We start from the raw sequence: 19,728 nt of genomic DNA, 5'->3' as shown, positions 1-19,728 counted from the left end.
ACACACACACACACACACACACACACACACACACACACACACCGCTGCTGGTAGTGAGGGGCAGTGGGTGTGTTTGAATTCCCTTTTACCATTAAGCCCCCCATCTCGGTCTCGATCAGGCTCTATAAAGAATCCCACAGCCTGCCTCACATGCCACATAAAAGAGAACGGAATTTCATGTAAGTGAAATGAAATAATGGCAAAAGCTTGATGCACTGAGAGCCCTTCAGGGCCTGAGAAACTCATTCATCCAAGTCAGCTCCTGCTTTTTTTGTCAGTGTGGTCCCTAGAAACAATTGTGGGTCGTGTAGTCCTTAGGGCAAATGTCTTTAACGTAAGTTAGACACTAGTGAGAGCAGGCTTTTAGTAACAAAGTGCAATATGGTCTTTGGGGAATAGAGAATTAATACACAATTATATAACATCAATATACTCCCCACAGATGTGAAAAAAACTATGATGTAACTCAAGAAAGGGGTGTAAGTGACTACAGTATGTGCATAATAAAGTTTGCTTCTGAAGAATATTTTGAATGACAGAGCCAACAATCAATCAATCAAGCCAAGAAAAAAACAAAGAGTCTTAATATTAAGCTTTATTTCAATGCAAATCAGCAGTATGCATTGAGATAAAAGGAGATCTGAAAACAGTTGTTGTTTGTCTACCTAATCCTGTAAAAAAACAAAAATGCCAAAAAAAGAGCTTGAAAATTGCGCTCTTCATCAAAAGTAATCCATTTGAAACTGGGATGGTTGGGTGGGTTGGGGTGGGGGGGTATCTTTCACATTGGTTAGCATCTGTGTAACACAGCCATACTATGTTTGTATACATTTGGTCCATTACGGGCTGTAGAAAATGCTACCAGGTTTAATGGAAAATCAATAAATAATTCCTAAACAAAAGAGTAATCCAGTAAAAATAAATAAAATAAATGTCTGCATTGTGGTCATGGTGATAAACATTTTGCAGCAGATGACACTGGCTTTCCTTTCAAATCAAAGCAAAACTTTTACGTGAATGAAATACTGATGCAATTGAACTCTGTTACAACCTTCTACAAACCAAGCCATTGGCTTTCTCCATTGTCAAAAGCAGCCATCTGAGTCAATGTTAATCTAATTCCCTCCTCCATTTAGGTAATTACACTGTGATGCCAACAGAGATGGGGGACATGACTGAGCAGTGATCTGCAGACTGTTGTGCATTACACCACCCAGACGATCGCCACAGTGAAAGCTTGCAGGGATTAAAGAAGAGGCCCTTGTGTCCTCCTCTTTGTCATATTTGATGCTTTTGAAGGAAAAGGTTTGGCATTGAACTACACATAAAGATAAGCATTTTCTAATGAGTAATTAAACATACGCACATTGTAAATATTTGTTTTGACACCAATCCAGAAGATAAAATGAATAATGAGAAAAACATATACAGAAGTACCCCCTGATAAAAAAGAAACTAAACTAGTTGTCACAGCAACATAATTTACAACTACACTATGTAACTCTGTATGAAACTATCACATCCCTGTATTACCTGAAGAAATTGATGTCTGGGTAGTTGTAGTACTCAGTCCTTCTGGAGTTGCGTCGGGGGAAGGTGCAGAAGAAGGCGTTGGCGAGCAGACATGCCACCTGCTCCTGAGACATGGTGATGGAGTGGTTCATGCCTCTCTTGAGGAGAGGTATCGGCTAGAAGAGAAATAGAGGTACAACAGAGGAAGGTCAAAATAATTTGTTTTGTCAATTTCCCAAATGAGACATTGACGTATGTTGCAGAAATGTACTAATTTAAAACCACTTTTTGCTTCTCGAATCAGCAATCATAATCACAATCAACGTCCATCTTTGCTCACAAGAGATCCATCCCAATAAGGCTATGGGTTAAAACATAAACAGTGAATCTGTGTAAACAATTCTGAAATGACAATAGGGAGAGCGTGTTGCATTAGGACTGTAAACAAACAGGAAAAATATGTTGTTTGGCTACATGTTGCACAGCCAAAATGTTTCAATTACCAATTTATGAACAGCAATACAAATATGATGATGGATTTAATTCAAACGCTGTGGAACAGGTTTTTACGTTGTAGTAGATCTAATGTAAGAGCCCATTCAGTTTACTTTAGTATTGATATATCATCATTTAATCACCTCAAACACAGACCACAGTTTTCAACAGATTAAATAGAATTTTGGAACCATTTTAGACCAGCTAATCAGTTTTCAATTCATTAAGAAAAATCCTATTAGAAAGTGACAAAAAATATTATAGGGGACAGAAATCACCTCTGACACTGCAACACAACTGTCTATGCTACTGACGTGTAGACTGATGTTTAATTTTGATGGCCTACTACTGAGTTTGCAATACTACTTAATACTGTTTGCTAATTATGTTTTTTTTTTTACTTGTGTGACACTTTGAGAGTTAAATTAATCAAACTAGAAATAGAAATAATACAAAATTAATACATAAAAAACGTAATGAGAATTTTTTGGTTGTACATTGCTCTTAATCATCCTCACGCAAAAGATGATGACCAAGAGGACTATAAAACACTGGCCAAATGACCATCAATAGCTATGTGCCTTGACCTCACCATTTCACAATATGTTTGTCATGTTGTGACCTTTGGGATCAACCTGCTGCAGTGAGCTACTATGTCACAGATGTGTGTCTGTTGGTTAGTTATGGCTGTTACCTTGGTACAGAGCTCAGACGCTCTCAGTGCTAATTGCACCATGTCTGGCAGCAGGGAGTCAAACAGATGTTCAGCAGCATCAGGCTCCAGGACCTTGGAGAGAGCAAGATATCTGTTTATGTTTGTTGTTTTGCCACAAAACTCAGCTGTGACATTAATAGCTGTTTTGGTTGATTAAGACAGAGGAAATATCAAATTAACAGTTCTGATCCATGTCAAAATGTTGCGGCTTTGTCTAAAACTTTACGGAGAAACAAAGATAATTTAATATAGTCAAGACAGAACATCAACTAGTAATGACTTTCTTTTTGAGAAAATGAGTACAATTGCAATATCCAACCTACAATACTGTGTACACAGATGCAAAACAGCTTGTGGATAATGAAAACCTGAATAACTGACTATTACTTTAAATTGGATATGCAAATGGTACTGTGCAATATATGGCTTCATATCCTTAAAATCTGTCTTTAACTGGATGTTTTGTCATTAAAAATATCACCAGAAACAAATAGCAAAGTAACATACCAAATCATCCATGACTTCTAACACTACTTAAGTGCAATAATGTATCTGCTACCCGTTTTTACACCCATATTGGCAACAAAATGTCTGAATGATCAATCTCAGAGCAATTTCATCAAGGTTGCACAGCCATGCCAGCTGATTAAACAGTCTTCCTGGAAAAGATGCAAATGACCAAGTGTTAGAAATAGAAAGGACAGAGTGTCCCCAGAACAAGGAGCTTTGACTTGTGATTTAACAAAAGGACATTTAGTATTATGGCAAAGAAAGCCTGACTAAACACTGTCATAAGTAATGACCTGGTTGACATCATAAACTGCTCCTATGGGCGTAATAAATGAAGGCAGTTGACAGTGCGAGACGGTGGATATAGCTGAGGTAGTATAAGCCAAGCTCTTTAAATCAGTAGAAGACAGTGCATCAAATCAACTGAACTAACACTCTGAATGACTTGTTACAGGTCTGTACATCACACTAAACTGACAAAGTAATCAAGCAAGATGCAGCGTGTGAGCAGTGAGAAACAGATCTCCCATTCAGATTTAACACAACTCCTGATGCTCTGTTCCTATTCCCCACAGATCTGAGCATTAAAGCAATCTACTTGACTATGTCTGTGGACGTGTGACCATGTAAAAATAAAACACGTATGTTCTCATAACCGTAAATACAACACTGTGTAGGCTGTAGAAAGAGAAATGGACAAAAACCAATGCTGTCCGTCAACAGCTTTTCAGTTATTCATAAGGTGTGCGTGAACAGATGAATATTCAATGAGGGTGCTAGGCCCGTCACTCTATGCCATTCATGTCTACTTTTTTCTGACACTCAAAACGAGCCTGCTCCAGTGTCTTCAATCTAGCATCTCCAATGGAAAAGTAACTAGGTGAAAATGGGGTACGTTGCATCCTTTGCCATACCCCATTTTGCTTGTTTTGCAATGATGATAAATCAAAGTTGTAGGATTCTCCGTGATTGTTTTTTTAAATGAATTTTTTTAATTTTGGTGTTTTATACCAACATGACTATAGAAGCTGTTTCTCTGAATATATTATCAACACTGTACACATAGCCTAATTGCTAGTGCCCCTTCTGCATATTCAACTATTAAAACACAGATGTATTACTCAGTTAATCTGTAAATAAATTCTGTAAGGGACAAACACAATAAACAGTCTTTATTAAAAGGAACTGTGTGTCAACGCTGCAATAATATAGAGCATAAATAACGCAACTTTTTTTAGTTTGAGCTACAATGACATATGTGGCTGATATGAGTGTTTACTGAATCATCAGTGATTTAAAGTGCCATTTTCACTTAAACAAAAAGGTGTGATTGAATGTGTGATGTAAATAGCTACCATTTTGTGACAATTCATATAAAAATCCAACTCTAACTTTTATATATTTTATGATACTGAGCATTTTGCAGACAGACATAATCAAATTTTGCCATCCCAGTAGATTTGACACAATTACAATCTAACCACATCAACAAACCTTGGCCTACAGCTGAAGCCTCTCAACATGTTCACATTCTATCTAATAAAATTCCCATTTGAACATATTTTATGACATACACATGGCACACAAGTGATTTAACCGTATAAGGCTGGAGTAAAGCATTGTCTGGGATGTAATGTCAGACATTTTAGTTTTTCTGACAAGTTACTAAATATGACCTTTTGGCAAAAGATTAAATAATTTCACTGGAGTCCCACTTTGACTTTTCACTGTGAGAAATCCATTACTGTTCTTGTACAAAATGACAGAAACCCATTTGAAAAACTGGCAATATGAAAGAAAAAAACCTTGCTTGTATGGAAATACCTGAAATGTGAGATTTCATAAAAACTTGTAGCGAGGAATTCTAGATGACGGCGTGCACAGAGCGGATGAGTGCTGTTTTACTATAAAAGGAAAATAAAGCCTACTATTTGTTGTCTAGTCTTACAAGCTTAGGATTTCTTATATCAAACACTCATGTCACAACAGTCCATCCCTCTAAATGGAATATTCCCAGCCCCCTGAGCCAGGGAGTAGTACAGCCCTCCATGATTCTCTACAAAGGATGATGCAGAGCACATCAAGACAAAAGATGATGGATGGCCTCCAAAATAGGCTGGAGAATACACTGACAACTCTAAGCAACAACCAATGCACTAACAGTGCTTTGGCCATCATGTTGCATCTCGGGCCTGTTTTACCCTTGGCCTGTAAAGAAAATTGGCCTACAGTAAAAAAAAAAAAAAAAAAAATTTCAAAACAAAATCAGAACACCTTGCAAAGTACAACCTTATAACCTATGTCTCAGAACTCGAGACGGATATTTAAACAGCGCAAGAAGCCCACTACAAATGAATCACGTTCTATCAACTGTTAGCAAGTCCTGTGGCTTTACTAATGTAATGCACAAAACTTTTCACACATCCTATTAAATCTTTAGTCACACACTTCTCAATTGCTCTTCATGACATAGCCATCATTCTGATATACTATATATTAATTCATAACTAGGGTTTTCAAGTAGTAGAGAAACAAACAAGAAAAATGTCTGCATAGTTGGCATATCTATCCATATTGATTCACAATGCCACCTACATACTGGTTATACCAGGCTAAATCTAATCTGGTGTCAAAGGAAATTTCTGTATCACTATGTCTTCTACAAACTGAAAATATTGTCCTCACTAACTAATGTGACATCTGTACTTTCTTTGACCCGAGCTCTATGAGAAGCACCAACACTGGTTTACGATGCCTTCTGTTGGGCAATTAAGTATCATGATTGGACAGTTGATGTTTCATTAGTCAACAGCTAACCCTCTAACATTTCAAACACGTGTGTCCATCTGTGACTACGTGACTGCATGCCAATTTAATTCAATCACTCAGCCAAACCATGATTTTTGAGAACAAAGAAACTTAATTCACTACTTCTCGGTTCAGTGATGATTGTAAAGAGACCATTAATTGTATTGTTTACCTTAGTGCAGTACAAACGTAATGCGGTGAAGTCCCATTTCTTGGCCTGTGAGGCATTGTATTTCAATATTGCATTCTGTAACAAACAAACACAGTTATATTACAAAATTGAGAAGCAACACAAATCTGAATGGCCATCTTTAGGAAATACTTTTTGTGTATTTAAACAACAAATAGTCAGAATAGCAATATTCTGTGAGACTGCGTGCCTCTCAGAATTCTGAGCCTATGACGCCATCTTGTGGCATAGTATGGTAACAACAACTACAGTGCACTGTGCCTCTTGATTTAGGTATACAATTAAAATACATTGGATATTGCCAATAAAAGAACACAGATGTAAAACGTGCCTGCAGGTCGGGTTGACATGTAAATGCGTTGTTTAAAGTTTCCTTTATCAGCTCCCACCGACTCCGCTTCTGCAGTTCAAGCGTTTCCTGTGAAAGAACCAATTTTATTAGGTCTCTGTAGAAGGAACTCAAGAATGGCTTTTCATATGCATATAATAATAACACAGTGTCGATGTGCCTATTTCTTGCAGTGATTTAAATAATTAATTAAATAAGACATGTTTTATTCATGCACGTTCACATTTGAGACATGAAAAGTGGATGGATAAGCCCTTTAACATCTAGAAACTCTTGACAGTCTTACTTAAATTGATATTTCAATATAGAGCCCGACCAATATATCAGCAGGCCGATATTATCAGCTGATATCAGGCATTTCCCGAACTATTGGTGTCAGTGTCTGCACTCTACAACGTCCCTGTTAGCAACACTTTTTGTTATTGTGCTTTTGAACTACAGGACTTTAACTTTCATAACCATATTCATTTGTATTTTTATACATTTTATTTATCAGAACTTTAATATATTTTGATGTTCCCCTGTTCTGTTGTGACAATAAAACAAATCATTATCATATTATTTTAGTGAGAACTCCTACAAATAATTAATGTTAGGGAAATCCGTTTGTGTTTTGTTACTCGTTTCTGGATTATTTTTTTTTATATATATATATTGGCCGATATATTGAAATATCTGATTTTCTAAATAACCAAATATTTGTATTGGCATTAAAAATCTTTTATCGGTTGGGCTCTATTTCAATAAAATTCAAGTTAAAATTCACAGTGCTTATCCTATCACCCTCAATAGTAGCAATAATAGAGTGATATTGCTTCAGGCTGTTTACGTGACCCACATTCAACCACTGGTGTAAAATCAGTGCAATTAAAAGCAGTTTAGCGCATGTTTAATGTGCCATCTAGTTTACATTTTTAACAGAATCCATTATAACACCTTGTTTTTTATACTGACAGGTCTATAAACATTTGGACCATCACCTCATCCTGCACAGGAAATAGGTTCCCGCTCGAACAGGGCATCTTGACATGGACATCATCCCAGGTATCCTTAAACTTAGCCGGGTATGGAACAGGAACTTTACCGTTCTGAAGAAGGTCTGTCTGTCAATGGGAGTGAAAACAAATGGTATTAGTGTATGGGGTGGCTTGTGGCTCGGAGGTAGAATAGTCTACCCATAACCACAAGGCAACATGTCAAAGTGTCCCTGAGCAAGACACTGAACCTCAAGTTGCTCCCCAAAAGCTATTACCTGTCCACTGCTCCTAATACTTAGGATGGATTAAAATGCACAATTGAATATCGCTACATTGTACTGTGTGCATGTGAAAAGAAAGAATAAAGTTTGTTGTTTATACATATGTGTGTGTGTGTGTGTGTGTGTGTGTGTGTGTGTGTGTGTGTGTGTGTGTGTGTGTGTGTGTGTGTGTGTGTAAACTGAAATGTCCTACTGACAATAAAATAAGAAAATGTATCCTAGTAAAGATCAGGTTTTTATATGTTAACACTTTTCCTTTGCATGCTTAAAATTATTATATTATATTATTCTGAAAACAATTGGAATACAAATTGTTTTGGCCAATTCAATTATTGTATGTTTTTATGATGTTGGAATTGCTGTTTGAATAGTATTAAAAAGAAAGAATTGCTCAAACCCTTATCATCACAGTGTGCTGGCCAGGAACATCCTTCAATGGAGGAAGCGGCCCACCACATTCAGGCATTCTCTTTAGTTTATTGATTGGCGTCCCCAGCCATTTGACATCAGTCTTGACCACAGCCGATGTAGTTTCCTTGTCTGCATTTTGTTTCTTAGCAGACTTCTCTGGCTTGCCCTGTCTCACATGTAAACCTGGTGATGATGTCCCTGAAAAGAAGTCTGTTATTTTGGTATTGTGTTTGACAGCGCTCTCTGAGCTTGTCCCTTCTTCTTCAGTCTCTAATCCATCATAATTGTGGGACACTGTCTGTATGAGATCACTCCCTGCTAAATCTTTGGATGCTGGTGACATAGACTGGTCTTCATCCAGGTCTTGTGGTGTCAAAGGTTGGGGTTCTTCATCTGAGTCAGATACTTCAGCATTCTGGCAGTACAGATCCTGAGCTGAAGCACTTTGAAAGCCAACATCATCGGCCATCTCTACATCCTGTTGGGTTTGGTACAGTTCAGCTGTACATGTTTTTTTGGGGGGCTTAACCAACCATTGTTCAAGAGTATTCCGGAACGTCTGTTTAGGTCTGGCTCCGTTTTTTTGATGGCAACCTTTTGAATGTACGCCTCGTAATCTATCTGCTCCAGTCTTTGGCCGTATATCCATCTTTGTGTCTAGGTTTTTTTTCCTCCTTTCTTGAGCTACTGTGTCATTATCTCTGCTCCGAATACATAAAGATGGGACTGCAGAAGAAATAAAAAATGCTGTTTTACAAAGAGAGAGATACTGAAATGAAGACGCAGTGCAAGAATTTTTTTCTGATGATCTAAATTACCTTGGAGAGATGATGGGGACGTTGGGACACTGATTTCAACACTGAAGGTCTTTACTAAAGGTCCAAAGTCTGTCAGTGCAGTAATTCTACCAAAGATAAAAGCAAGACATAAGACATATGCCCTCCTTATTTTGTGAAAGAGGTGAACACTGGCAGTTTAATTAACATGAAAAGACAAAATGTATACTCACAACACAACTTGAGCTGACACCACGATAGAGGTGTTCCTTGGTTTTGTCCAGACTTGTTTCCTGGGCAGTCCTTTCTTCAATAGGTGAGTAAATCTTAAAAGATTGTATGCAGCCATACATAACGCTATCTATTTCAAGAAAGCATAGGTTTGCCCTACGGTGCTTAAGTTAACTTAAGGACGCCGTGTTGCTGTTACTGATTGACTTACGTTAGTGATGTATCCTAACTAATAAGCGTTAGCTACGTACCCAATGATGCAGTAAAATTCTGTTTTGTCTTTTAATATTACTCAGACGTATGCATCCGGTCGTTAGTTGCGAGGTGAACAATAGGTTGACAGACTGTCTAGAAACGACTGTCAACAAACCACCGTTTATTAGCTAACGCATAAATGCTAACTACCATTTGGACTACAACCAAAAAGATAATTCAGAATTGAGTACACTGTAAGACCATTTGTTGGTATTCTGTTAATGTTAAAACGTACAATGGTAGTTTTAACTTCTAACCGTGCACTGAACCATACTCGTAGACAGTTTAAGAAAGACCATACTACATTTACCATATCTAGTTAGACAATAACATTGCCGTAACACCAAACCACTTCCGCACTAAAATACCGCGATAATTCCAAAGCAATTCTCGTTATGGCAAAGCCAGAAACCCTGGATGTTATTTTACAAACACAGAACATAACCTCTTGTAGATTAAGTAAGAGCTTTTAGGATAATTTTTAACATAATGACTTATAATAATAATTGATGTATACTGATAATAACATGTGAACATATAAAACAAGTAGGTTATAAAATAAGTTTGGTCTCCAAATGGAAAGCAGAGTTTTGGAAAATCCATTTAATTATAGGCCTACACAGGATCAACCATCAAGACCTGAATATTGTTTACTAATTCAAGGTTTGCCAATCAGGGTAACGATGTAGTCAGAAAAGAGTGGATCATTTAGCAAAGGAGGCGATCAGTCAAGAATGGAAATGTAGAAAATAATATTACCTGTTAACATCGGAGGGGAAAAGCATAGTATAGGGACATATCCAAACATTGGCTACAATGTTGCTGCATGAGTTAGGTGGTAATCGGATCAGATATGTGCTTAGTGGGGGTTCTCGTAAAAGGGAAGAAAAATATGTTAACATTTCAACAACAACACCTGTCTCTCTTGAAAAGTAATAGGATAAAATATATATAATAATATATATATAGATAGACATATATATATATATGTGTGTGTGTGTGCTGGTAAGAAAATTCCACATGTGCACGGATGACGTCAAAATTGTTTGTTTTGAATGTTTGTTTTATGTCATGTCTGTGTCTTCTGAATGGATCTTTAGTCTTCCAATAAAGTTAATGAAGATGATGATGATTAAAATAATAGATGGCAATTAACATCAACTGCCGTAAAACCGCGAAGAAGAAGAAGAATACTCATAGAAAGACACAAAGCTTAGTACCTGTTGTTAGCCACGCCCATCATGACGCACCTGGCCAGATCACTCGGAAACGAAGACACTTGCGTTCTTTCCTAGTAGGTTAGAAATACCGTATGCCGAATTGGGAAATAAACTTAATAATTTAACCATGATCCGAAAATACATCGTATTCGCTGTTGTTTTGCTGTGTTACGTTTCTGGGATTGACAACATAGGTGAGATACAGGTGATCTGGGTTGTGTCTTTCGAGTTTTTTTTTGTAAACGACAGATGGTTACGTTTTGAGTTTTTTTTTTTTTTGCAATCAAGTTTGTTTGTGGTCTACACAAGATATTTAATTTGTATGATTGACAGTTTTTCCATTTTAAAGGGACCAAGGGGTTCCTAAGAATACAGTAACTCCCAAGACAAATACCTCAATATTTCACAATTAATTTCCCTTTTTTGTACGTGGTTAACTTACTTGTGTGGGTTTTGTGTCCTGAGAAGAAAAAAAGCATTAGTTACCACAGAATACCTCCATTTTTAATTTATTTGTGATTACTTTCCCTCCAGACATTTCCAATGGGCTTCCATTACAACTCTCCAAGTACTCCATTGTAAATCCTCAGGTGATTCACAGAGGGACAAGGAGCATCAATAGATCAAAGTCACAGGAGGTAGGTTAACAACCCTGCTTAAATCCTTGTAACTAATATTTTAATACGACAACATCAAGAATGCTGTCTTGTTTTTAATCCATTTCAGAATTATGGAGAGGAGACAATATCATATGCATTCAACATAAACAACATAAAGCACCTCCTTCATCTTAAAAAGAACAGGTATGCACAATTATTACTTAATTTAATGAAACTGACATTATTGTTCTTTTTAATCCTACAGATGAAATATCCCATATGTTTTTTTTTGTTTCCTTCTCTTCTTGTCAGAGACTTTTTACACCCTAACTTTGTTCAGTATTCACTTGACGCCGCTGGTAACCACAAGCCATCATATCCAAAACCACATGTAAGGCAACACTTGCTCATTCTGTTTTTTTGGCTTTTTTGAACTTCAACCCTTGAATTTGTTTATACTTTTCATTTTTCAGGTGCATTGCTATTACCATGGAGAAGTGGAGGGGTATGAGGATTCAATGGTTGCGCTCAGCACATGCTCGGGCCTCAGGTTTGAACACCTCTCTTTTTCTCTGTTTCTATTTCGTCCTTTTGTGCTAGAGCAGAGCTCTGTTTCATTATTGACATATACTGACTTCAAGGGGGACCATATCCTGATTATGTGATCAGCCTTTGTTATAGTTCCACAAGTATAGTTGTTGTATAGTTATTATGATCTAAAGCAACAAAGGCACTTTTATTGAAGTTTTGAACTTCATAATTTGGACAATTTTTCACCTCAGACATTTATTTTCTCACTTATTATGAGGAAGTGTGTTGGGTTTATTGGTTCGAAGGATCTTTTTAGTCCAGCTTTACCATGTTTACCAAATCAGATAGCTAGAGTCTTCATTAATACTTTCTGCTTGTTTTCTAACAGCTTGCTTGTACAGTTCGTGATCAGTATGTGTGCCTTTGTTCCTCAGTATGATGGTCCAGCCATGTAAAACCAGTGTGTGGGAATGCAGTGCCACACCCAGGCTGTGACACAAATTGAAAGAATGTATCTAATTTTTTATCTGCTATATACTTCTCTGTAGGGGTGTAATCCTCCTTCAAAATGAAACCTATGGACTTGAGCCTGTGCCACAATCTGCTACCAACGAACACTTTCTGTACCTGCTGAAAGACATTCAGTCCGAGCCCGTCACTTGTGGGGTTGTCAGTGAGCCTGCATCAACTCAAAGCCATGAACCCTTAGAGCTTGGAAAATCGCTGACTTCACTGCTGCGGGTTAGGATACTCATTACCCTCACCTGGATTTATATGTATAGTGTGAACCATTTTTTTAACATGGAAAGTGGGTGAGGGTCTAAAGGACTGATTTCATTCTTTACCGTTTGTTTGTTGTTTCTACAGAGGAAGCGCAGTAACAATTTACCTGAAACCAGTTATGTGGAGTTAGTGCTGGTTGTTGATCATCTCAGGGTGAGTCACTACATCCATTTCTTAATGCACTGGTATGTATGTGAGAATTAATTGCTGCAACAGGTTTGGCTTTTAGACTAGATGCAAGCCAATGAGCACTTTCATCATAATTATATTGACAAGTCCGCCTGTAAAAGTTGGTTAGGAATTTGCTTTTCCCCATCAAATGTTGCATTGCTTTTCCAAGGCTGTGGAATACAGTGCCAAAAGTATCAGTAACTGTAAGGAAATAATCTTCTATAATTGTATTTACAGTACAGTTTTAAGGGAAAAAATGAGACAGCGGTACACGAGGAAATGGTGCAAATGGCTAATCTACTCGATGCGGTGAGATTTTAAGTTGTTTGTGAAAGAAAGTATGTAAATATGCTTAATTCTAATTCATTCGAATATTCCAATGTGATAGTGCTGTGCTATGCTTTATAATCTGCTGCATTTGTTTTCTGTTTTGTTCTAGTTTTACAAGCCGCTGAATATCCGTGTGGTGCTAGTGGGTCTGGAGATTTTTACGAATGGTAATCCCTTTAACGTGGAGGGCTCTGCAGGAGAGGTGTTGGGGATGTTTGTCAAGTGGAGGAAGACTGTACTGTTACCAATGATCAGGCATGACATCGGTCAGCTCATTGTGTAAGTAACATGTTTTGTTTTTTTTTAGTTATATGATGACATCAGATTACATCGTTGGCCACATAGTGGGAATCGTTTTAAAATGTAGATTCAAGTTTGTGACTTATCTCTTTGTCCACTTGTATACCAGTGGTCTGCCCAAGCCATACGATGGAAGCATATTGGGTATGGCCTTCGTGGGAACGGTCTGCTCCGCTGCAACTTCTGGAGGAATCAATGTGGTTAGTTTAAGTCCCTTTTAACTTCTATCACCAGCTGACTACTTAGTGCTTTGGCTGCATGAGTGTTTGAACTGAAACTGATACTCTCTGCATTATTTAACGTTAGCTCTATAAGTGCCGCTCATTCACAGGTTAAACCTAAACCTACCCACAAAATATATGCTGTATGAATAATTAATATCAATAAGTAAATTGTTATGTTATGTTAATTTTAATATTACTGTTTATTGTGTGTCCGAACATTTGGACAAATTATATTTTGATGCTTTGGCAGCATTGTTATTGAAACCTTTAGGCCAACCACAACTCACTGAATTGAATTACAACTTGAACAAGGTCTTACGAAACACCATGACCAGGCAATGGTCAACTGGATCCTTGAATTCCTTAGATCCATGTAGATACAATGTTTTAATATACATTGGAAGTCACTCTGACAGGAATAATACTTTTTTAAGGTAACTTAAATGTATCGTAGGTAAGTTTTGACAATTTATGTGATGTATACATTACCGGTCAAATGTTTGGGGTCACTTAGAAATTTACACTCCACACCATTATAGACAGAATACCAGCTGAGATCAGTTGCATTTTTTTTTTTTTTTTTTTTTTAACCAGGGCATTAGTTTTCAGATTACATGTGCTTACATAATTGCAAAAGGTTTCTCCAATGTTTTCACAGTTAATTTTTTTAATTTATATCAGATTAGTAAACAAAGACAGATGTGCCTTTGGAACAATGGATGAATGGTTGCTGATTATGGGCAATGTAGATATTGCACTAAAGATCCGCCACCCAATCAGATCAGCTGGTATTCTATTTAAAATGGACTTTTGACCGGTAATGTGTATATTTTTATATGGCTGACTAACTGAGGAATTTATTTCCTAATCGTATCTTTAGGTATATTAACTTAACAAAATATTAGCACTGCATTTATTGAGTGTGTTTTCAGTTTAACAACAACAACGTCAATTTTGCATCCACTGTGGTGGCCCATGAGATGGGCCATAACCTGGGCATGAATCACGATACTGGGACCTGCTGCGGTGAAGGAAACTGCATCATGGCAGCTGCTGCTAGGTAACGCATCTTCCACTCAATATTTATGTACCCCTTGTCATGAAATCAAACAAGCAATAGTAAAAACTCCTGTGGTAAATATATACATATTTGTGCCTGCTACAGTGCCTTATAGGCTGCTTTTCTGCCCTGAAAATAAAAAAGTATTATGTAAAATACTATCAGGTTTTTTTTATGTTTTCAATTAAGTTGGTCCTTGAACTTACTGTACAGGATTTGACCTGTCAAGAGCAACATGCTTCTGATATAAAAATGATTATAGCCTTTTTTTCAGTTAGTTCACATTGTACTGAAAACAACAGTTTCATCTAAATGCAAATAAATAATCTTTTACATGTTTAACTTTTCTCTATCAGGTAGGATAGAGATCATGTAGCCTAATGTTATTCAACTATATGTGAACTTTCGCTGATGTTGTTTGCTACGCAGCTCTCAATATCCATTAAAGATTTCTTTTTGACCATCTTTTTGGTGTTTTGTGGCTTCATGCTTAATTAATATAACTTTATTTGTGTTTTTGTATAAGCTCACAAACTACAAGTTTATGTTAACTTGACAATGACAAATGTCCTCTGCTCAATGGTCAACGATTGTTTAGTGATGTGAGGCCTGTCCAATTGGATATTTTCATTAATGGTTTGTGCTGCTCCTCTGTAGTGTTTCCGCCAATTTCAGCACCTGCAGTCAAGAAAACTTTGTGCAGCTGATCCTTGGTGGAGGAGGTTTGTGCCTGAAAAACCCGCCAGCCCCATCAACTGTGGTTGGTATTGCTGTATGTGGCAATGGCCTGCTGGACAAAGGAGAGCAGTGTGACTGTGGCAAACCTGAGGTGAGTCCTGCCTGCCCAATAAACTCAAACATAGAAAGTTACAGATTATTGTATTGGATAAGTATTTTTCAAAGGGTAATTTTACTGTAATGTAACTGATAATAGTTTTCACAATTATTTGATTTATTCCGGTCATAATTTTTAGAAACACTAGGGGTTGAGTTGTAGAGAATATTTTTGTAATTAACTTTTTAAAATTTTAAGTTTGCAAATTAATGATGTTAAAAGTTGCAATCACTTTTTTTTTTTAAATCAAGAAGAACACTGACACATTGTGCTTTCAGCTTTACAGACACATTTTCATGGTACAACCTCACTGACCTTTGAATAAAAAAAGTTTAATTCTTGAACTTTTTCTTTCTTATGTTAATGTAGTGGTGAGCAGTTTTTCTGTTGTTCTATTTTGTACAGGAATGCAACAATAAATGCTGTGATGCTGCCACCTGCAAATTTACACGGGGGTCTGCCTGTGCTCAGGGTGGCTGCTGTGACAACTGTCAGGTCAGGCTTATGTTGGTCTCAAGGCCAGAGTTATGTGGCTCATGAATGCACTGAAAAGAGGAAATCAGTTGTACTTGGTAAAACATTTGCACTTGTAAAAGAAGAGTGGGCTATGTGATTTTTGTTTTTGTTTTTTTGTTTCAGATCCGAGTATCTGGAACTGTATGCAGAGAGTCCGTCAACACCTGCGATCTTCCTGAATACTGTAATGGAACGAGTGCATTCTGTCCCAGAAATTTCTATCTCATGGACGGCCTTCCCTGTGAAGACCGTCAGGCTGCTGCGTACTGCTATGAGGGCAAATGCCAGACGTACGATTTCCAGTGCAATCATCTCTTTGCACAAGGTACATTCAATTATGCTCAATTCAAAAGACTTTTGCAGGTACATAAACACCAGGAACTCTGAGTTTTGTGTACTTCATGTCATCATTTCAGGCTGCAAGTTATACCTTGTGCCAGTCAAATATGTAACTTTCGATTTGCTTGTGTAAAATGCTAACTATGATAATTCAGCCCCCTTGGCAAGATATTAATTCCCTTCTCTTGTCATTAATATTTTATCTTTGGCAGCTGCAGCAAAAAAGGCAGAGGATATCTGTTTTACGATTGCAAATACTAAGGGAAATGAATTTGGAAACTGTGGAATAAATGGCAACAAACCTGTCCCATGTAGTGTACCGTAAGTACACAAATGTTTTAATAAGTGTGTGTGTGTGTGTGTGTGTGTGTGTGTGTGTGTGTGTGTGTGTGTGTGTGTGTGTGTGTGTGTGTGTATATATAGTAAATACGTAGATTTAAATAAGGGACAGTTATTTTTATGATCATCTGGCCAAAAATCTGATTATCTGTCCTAGGTTTGTTTTTTCACGGTTTTAGAAAGCCTTCTAGTTTTATATGTACGTCGTATGGTCATTTTAGACAAAATGAGAACTGACAGTGTTCTCCTGCACTGCAGAAACTCCATGTGTGGAAAATTGCAGTGTGTAAATGTGAACCTCAACAACGATATCCCTGTTGGTGCCCAAGTCAGCATCCAAAAAGTCCAAGGGGCAACGTGTATTAATGCAGACTTCAACCTTGGTACAGATGTGCTAGATCCTGGCTATGTTAGGTCTGGTAGCCCGTGTGACAAAGGAAAGGTAAGCAGACAAACTATTTTAACAAAATGTGCACGCCAAAGAGAATTAATGTCACCAGGAATGTGATAGTACTTGTTCCAAGACAGTACTGTCATTGGGAAAGTGTGAACAATGATGTGTAAAGATTCATTTTGCTTACATCAATAAGTCCTAAGTCTTCCCTCTCAGACCTGCATAGACTTTCAGTGTGTGAATGCTTCTAATCTGCTGCCCAAATCGAACTGTTCTGCCCAGACCACCTGCAACAATCAAGGGGTGAGATGGAATTGTCTTTACCTTTTTTTTTTTTTTTCTTTTTTTTTTTTTTGCTCTATTACTAGCAAATAATGACAAGTCTGATTAAGCGGTTGTGTTTTCTTCAGGTATGTAATGACCAGGGGAACTGCCACTGTGCAAACGGGTGGGCCCCACCTAACTGTGACAAGTCGGGGCGAGGTGGCAGCATAGACAGCGGTCCTGCTCAGATAGGTAGGTTTAATTTGATTTTATTAATTTAAATTTCAAGCTATAGTACACCAAAGTCAAAGGCACTCTACATGTACAGTTCACCTAATTAAACCAAATTCATAAGCTCTACTTGGGGCAGTATGTGGAAATCAGCCATGACGTTCTGCAAATGCATCACTAGATACAGTTATTTAAGACCTTAAGTCCTTCATTAGGCTTCATATATTAATCATTCTGTCTTCTGCTGGCATGGCAATGGTTTCAAATGGCATCTGTTGTCCAGCATACAGACCTAAATGTGTTTGATTTTTTTGTTTTTGGAACATTTTAATTATATTGAAAATGTATCATGCCAATTTTTCCATTTCCCCAACTGTATGCCATCAAAAACCAGAAACAATGTGTTCATTCACTGTTAAGTGTCTTCTCAGAATGGGATGCTTCGCATAAAGAACTACAAGCAACCATACATTTTAGCTGTTATGTTAGCATTATACTGTGTATATATATTTTGTCTATAATGCACACCGCAAGGCCTCATGATGTATTTAGTTTTAAGTTTAAATGTACTTTGTTTAAGATACTCTTTCTTTTTCACGCCTGATCTTTTCGCCTTCAGACTACTCCCTCAGGAACGGTCTGTTGATCTTCTTCCTGTTGGTGGTTCCTGTTCTGGTCCTTCTCATTCTGGTGCTGCTCTACGTTTTCAGAAGAGACACCCTGGACCCGTGTCTAAAAGGAAGCCTCGCTAGCCGCTCTAAGTAAACGTCCTCTCACGTTAAAAAATGATATATTTTAAAGAGTACAGTTGCAATGTTCTATAATTTGATTAAAAGATCCTTGCTATTCATGAGCTTTCTGCTTTTACAGGTCACGTAATGCTAGAAATGGAAATACAAACGTGCAATCAAACAGCAATGTTCCGGAAAGTACCACAGCCCCGCCTCGATTACAGGCTCCTTCTAACGTGGTAAATATTAGTTTTTCTCAATAATCATCACTGCAGGGAATGTAGTGCAATTAATTTAATTACCTGTTAATTGTCAAACAAAAGGAAAGTGGTAAATCAATCAAAAGAGGTACATAATCAGCTTTTCAGATTTTAAGTAGTTTTTTTTTCTCCTTTTTAATTCCAGCCTCAATATCCACTGACTACTTCAGTTCCAATTTCTGGGTATGAACTTTATTTATTTAAATGAACTGCCTCACACACAGATTAAAATTAAAATTTGCAAACCTGTATAAGCAGTTTAACCCGATGTGCACACAACCTGTCAGTTTCAGGAATGGAGAACTGGATTATTGGAATGCAGAAACATCCGCTGCCCTTGCACAACCACCAAATCCTAGGCAGGGCCCCGGAGTACCGAGACCAATCCCAGCCAGGCAGCTACCATGTTAATTTTTATTTTTATACAAAATGTTTTTATTTGTATTGTTAATGTATGGAGTTTACTTCAGTTTGACACTGTATGAAGAGACAATTATAAAACACTGTGATAACAATAGGCTCACTGTAGACTTTGACTGTTGACTGTAGTAACATGGTGGATAGGGCTGGTAGAGGTGTATATACACTTATTGGAATATGTGTTATTAGATTCCTGTTCATTACTTACTGGAAATAGTCATGGGAAGAACTTGCACAAAGCATTTTTAAATTATATTTTTACAAATTAAAAAAAATACTGTGTTTGAAAATATGTTAAAGATTTGGATTTAATGAATGTCAATTGTAATAAAGAAATGTATCAGAAATGTATCAGTGCATGAGTTTTCTTGGAACAGTATGGTAAGCATCTGTTCTACAAGTGCAGCCCTCTTTTGTTTCACTATTATAATTTAATACAGGAGAGGCAAAAACTAGTGGCAGAAATATGCATGAAGCAAGAAAATATGGAAATGAGCCTAAGGTTAAAAAAAATAAAATAATAAAATTCCTCACTTTTGACACTAGATGATCAATGCTCTACCTGAGAATGAATGACTGATACCCCCATTAATGCTCTAAGGAACAGATCATCTTTAAGGACCATGGGGGGCCTTGAGTAACTTCTTTTCATTTGAATGTACCGATTTCAC

General features: G+C 37.2%; 2 protein-coding genes across 3 annotated transcripts in view; one reads left to right on the top strand and one right to left on the bottom strand.

Moving 5' to 3' along the window:
- Positions 1-9,850, bottom strand: part of LOC117936736 (poly(ADP-ribose) glycohydrolase) — a 24,280-nt gene extending 14,430 nt beyond the window's left edge. Inside the window, exons 1-9 of one of the 2 annotated variants that reach the window (XM_034860089.1) lie at positions 9,500-9,849; positions 9,258-9,461; positions 9,067-9,152; positions 8,235-8,974; positions 7,560-7,682; positions 6,562-6,648; positions 6,213-6,287; positions 2,702-2,794; positions 1,534-1,688 (exon numbers count right to left, since the gene is read on the bottom strand). In XM_034860089.1, coding sequence (XP_034715980.1) covers positions 1,534-1,688; positions 2,702-2,794; positions 6,213-6,287; positions 6,562-6,648; positions 7,560-7,682; positions 8,235-8,974; positions 9,067-9,152; positions 9,258-9,373 — 1,475 coding nt within the window. In that variant the 5' untranslated portion in view covers positions 9,374-9,461; positions 9,500-9,849. Of the gene's footprint in view, positions 1-1,533; positions 1,689-2,701; positions 2,795-6,212; positions 6,288-6,561; positions 6,649-7,559; positions 7,683-8,234; positions 8,975-9,066; positions 9,153-9,257 lie in introns of both variants that reach the window. The other variant, XM_034860090.1, reaches the window with a different exon arrangement.
- Positions 9,851-10,743: 893 nt separating this feature from the next.
- On the top strand, positions 10,744-19,339 carry zgc:174164 (uncharacterized protein LOC570656 homolog). The gene is made up of 22 exons (XM_034860088.1): positions 10,744-10,924; positions 11,265-11,368; positions 11,457-11,533; positions 11,642-11,720; positions 11,803-11,879; positions 12,409-12,601; positions 12,728-12,796; positions 13,052-13,123; positions 13,254-13,423; positions 13,554-13,644; positions 14,601-14,728; positions 15,386-15,557; positions 15,969-16,058; positions 16,203-16,404; positions 16,631-16,739; positions 17,016-17,199; positions 17,368-17,454; positions 17,562-17,667; positions 18,266-18,407; positions 18,517-18,616; positions 18,783-18,820; positions 18,925-19,339. Exons 1-22 carry the CDS (start codon positions 10,858-10,860, stop codon positions 19,046-19,048), a joined length of 2,481 nt encoding a protein of 826 aa, XP_034715979.1. The 5' UTR covers positions 10,744-10,857; the 3' UTR covers positions 19,049-19,339.
- The last annotated feature ends 389 nt before the right edge of the window (positions 19,340-19,728 follow it).

Source organism: Etheostoma cragini, chromosome 21 (genome assembly GCF_013103735.1).
Source record: "Etheostoma cragini isolate CJK2018 chromosome 21, CSU_Ecrag_1.0, whole genome shotgun sequence".
NCBI lineage: Eukaryota > Metazoa > Chordata > Actinopteri > Perciformes > Percidae > Etheostoma > Etheostoma cragini.
The sequence above is the reverse complement of the archived record's forward strand: the minus strand, read 5'-3'. Positions and strand labels throughout refer to the sequence as shown.